Source organism: Puntigrus tetrazona, chromosome 3 (assembly GCF_018831695.1).
Source record: "Puntigrus tetrazona isolate hp1 chromosome 3, ASM1883169v1, whole genome shotgun sequence".
NCBI lineage: Eukaryota > Metazoa > Chordata > Actinopteri > Cypriniformes > Cyprinidae > Puntigrus > Puntigrus tetrazona.
Genome location: NC_056701.1, coordinates 8,980,003 through 8,982,342, shown reverse-complemented (window position 1 = coordinate 8,982,342; position 2,340 = coordinate 8,980,003). Strand labels below are relative to the sequence as shown.

Sequence of the window (2,340 nt, the reverse complement as noted above, 5' to 3'; positions counted from 1 at the left end):
ATAATAATTATAATAATTATTTCTAATAATTAATTATTCCTTACTTAAACAGTCTTTATGTGTAAGTCACTAGTTAGGTGTCTCACGTTATGGAAAGGGCAGCAGCTGAATTCTCCGGTGGGATCCTGGCAGCATGTCTGGCCTGCCTCACACACTTCATTGTTGGGGCACTGCGAGCAAGCAACCAGAGTCACCAGAGCGAGGCCTAATGTCACTTTCAACATCTGGATGGAAAGGGAGAGAGTTAACACATTTAAGGGGTCACATGACGCAGTTTAGAAATTTCCATTGTTTTTAGAGTGTTACAAGCTCTTGGTGCATAAAGAAGTAAAGTTTCAAAGACTAAAGTCTTAAAACGAATGCAGACATTGTTATATTTATGAGGCGTGATGCAGGTAGATGCGTAAAACGACGGTATTAAATCATGATAATCAGTAATTATGTCTCCAATGGGTGTAACAAATGACTCGTTTTTAATGTGTTTCATTGTTTTGGTGTAATAGCAGCATTACATTATAATAAGGTACGTAACATTTCCACCGAATGCTTGAGGTATTCGGCCAATCATAACTCACTGGATAGCTGGTCAATCAGAGCACACTTTTTTTTAGAACGAGACTTAAACCACAAAAACGCATTGCGTTACACCAAATACAGTTTTAGCAACATCATAATGCCACTTTAAAAACAACAGATTTGAAATATGAAAAATATTTGATGTGTTTTAGAGAACATTGATACACTTCAATAGTTCATGATACTTTCATAGTACCTCATCAGAACTTTCCATCTCGGATTCTGGGTCACAATAAAACATGTGCTTCACTGTCTATTTTTTGAGCTATAACAGTGGAAGTGCATCATTTTAATTCCCGTATCACTTCTTCTTTCATACTGAAGCAAAGGTTCACCAGAGAAACTATGCTGACCTTAGAAAGAATAACTGAAACTCAGGAATATGAATGTCTCAGAAAAAAAAAGAAGTTCAAATTTAGCAAAATAAATGTTGCACAGCTTGCGAGTGTCTTATTTTCTTATTCCTGACTGAAGGCAAACCAGGACACCAGTAAATGAACGCTGTAGTTTTATTTCCTTTTATTGACAGGGGGAATCCCCCGAATACCAGCCCACATTGTGACTGATTTTAGCACCTAGGCTTCTATTGCAGCAAAAAGGGGAAACTGTGAATGTGGATTTGGTTTCTAGTCACTGATTAATTTCAGCATTCTCTGATCATAATGTTTAAATGACCAATAATTCCAAGAATTCCAAAAATCTCTTCTGACCCGAAAGAAAGAGAGAGGATGCACTTCAATTCAACTTACATTTAATTGAATGAACAGGTGGATTTGTAAACGGCTGAAGGTGAATGACCAGTCCGTGGATCCGTGAGTTCCAAGTTACCGATCTGTGAGCAGACATAAACGTTTTAGAAAAAGAATTATAATTATAGGCTAATTAAATTCAACATTGCATTCGATTCTCTTTTGCAGTTTACCACACCAATATGCTACGCGAAAGTGTGTCAGTCCTTTGTAGGAAAAAAATCTGCTATAGCAACGAGTGACGTCCAATTCTATGTAATAATCACGAGCAAAGCACTTTTGCGCAAAACGTTTACCACTGTTTGAAAAAGCGCAAATAGACGTACGGCGGAAATCCAAGACCTACCTTGTCCCCTCGCAACGTTTCCACACTGTGCTTGAATTAATAAACGTTTGCCCATTAAATGAGTTCTGTCAAGCTCCGCCTATATTAGAGGGCAGTCTTTGGATAATGTAGGCTCTATCGGTAACTTTGTTATCCATGTTTGATTCCCTGTAAATGTACATTAAGACGAGCACATGAAGAGTTTAAACAAAAAAAAAATAAAATAATAAAGAATAAAATAAAGCTGCGTGGTGCTCGAACAGCTCTAGAGCAACTACTTTTTATTGTTCGCCTCTGTAAGTCACTTTGCATGAACTACTAATGTAAAGTATCTGAAAAAATATCATTCTGATGTAAATATTACTTAGGATGAAAATAGCGTTTAATGCATGGCGACACCAGCCTGAACGTAAGGCGGAACATTTATTTTCCACAGTGTGCAACTCGGATCTAATCGGGTACAGAATCACATAATTTGGTGCCCCTATCACTGCATGATTATGTCAAATGTATGATTATTAATGACGTATAATAGGCTACCGATGTTGCTGTATATAGCCTACATATGTTAAAGACCGTCTTTTAATGAGCAACACCACCCTCTGGTGAACAGAGCTTGTAAATATGTAGCTTATGTATTTCAATGATTAAGAGGCTGCCTGAAACGAAAGCGAAACTGCTCTCTCTCTC

At 37.4% G+C, this 2,340-nt stretch overlaps 1 protein-coding gene across 1 annotated transcript in view; it reads right to left on the bottom strand.

Annotated features, from left to right (window-relative positions):
• LOC122341292 (progranulin-like) overlaps positions 1–1,752 on the bottom strand; it is an 8,220-nt gene extending 6,468 nt beyond the window's left edge. Inside the window, exons 1-3 of the mRNA XM_043234662.1 lie at positions 1,672–1,752; positions 1,326–1,408; positions 87–224 (exon numbers count right to left, since the gene is read on the bottom strand). Coding sequence (XP_043090597.1) covers positions 87–224 — 138 coding nt within the window. The 5' untranslated portion in view covers positions 1,326–1,408; positions 1,672–1,752. The remainder of the gene's footprint in view (positions 1–86; positions 225–1,325; positions 1,409–1,671) is intronic.
• Between the last annotated feature and the right edge of the window lie 588 nt (positions 1,753–2,340).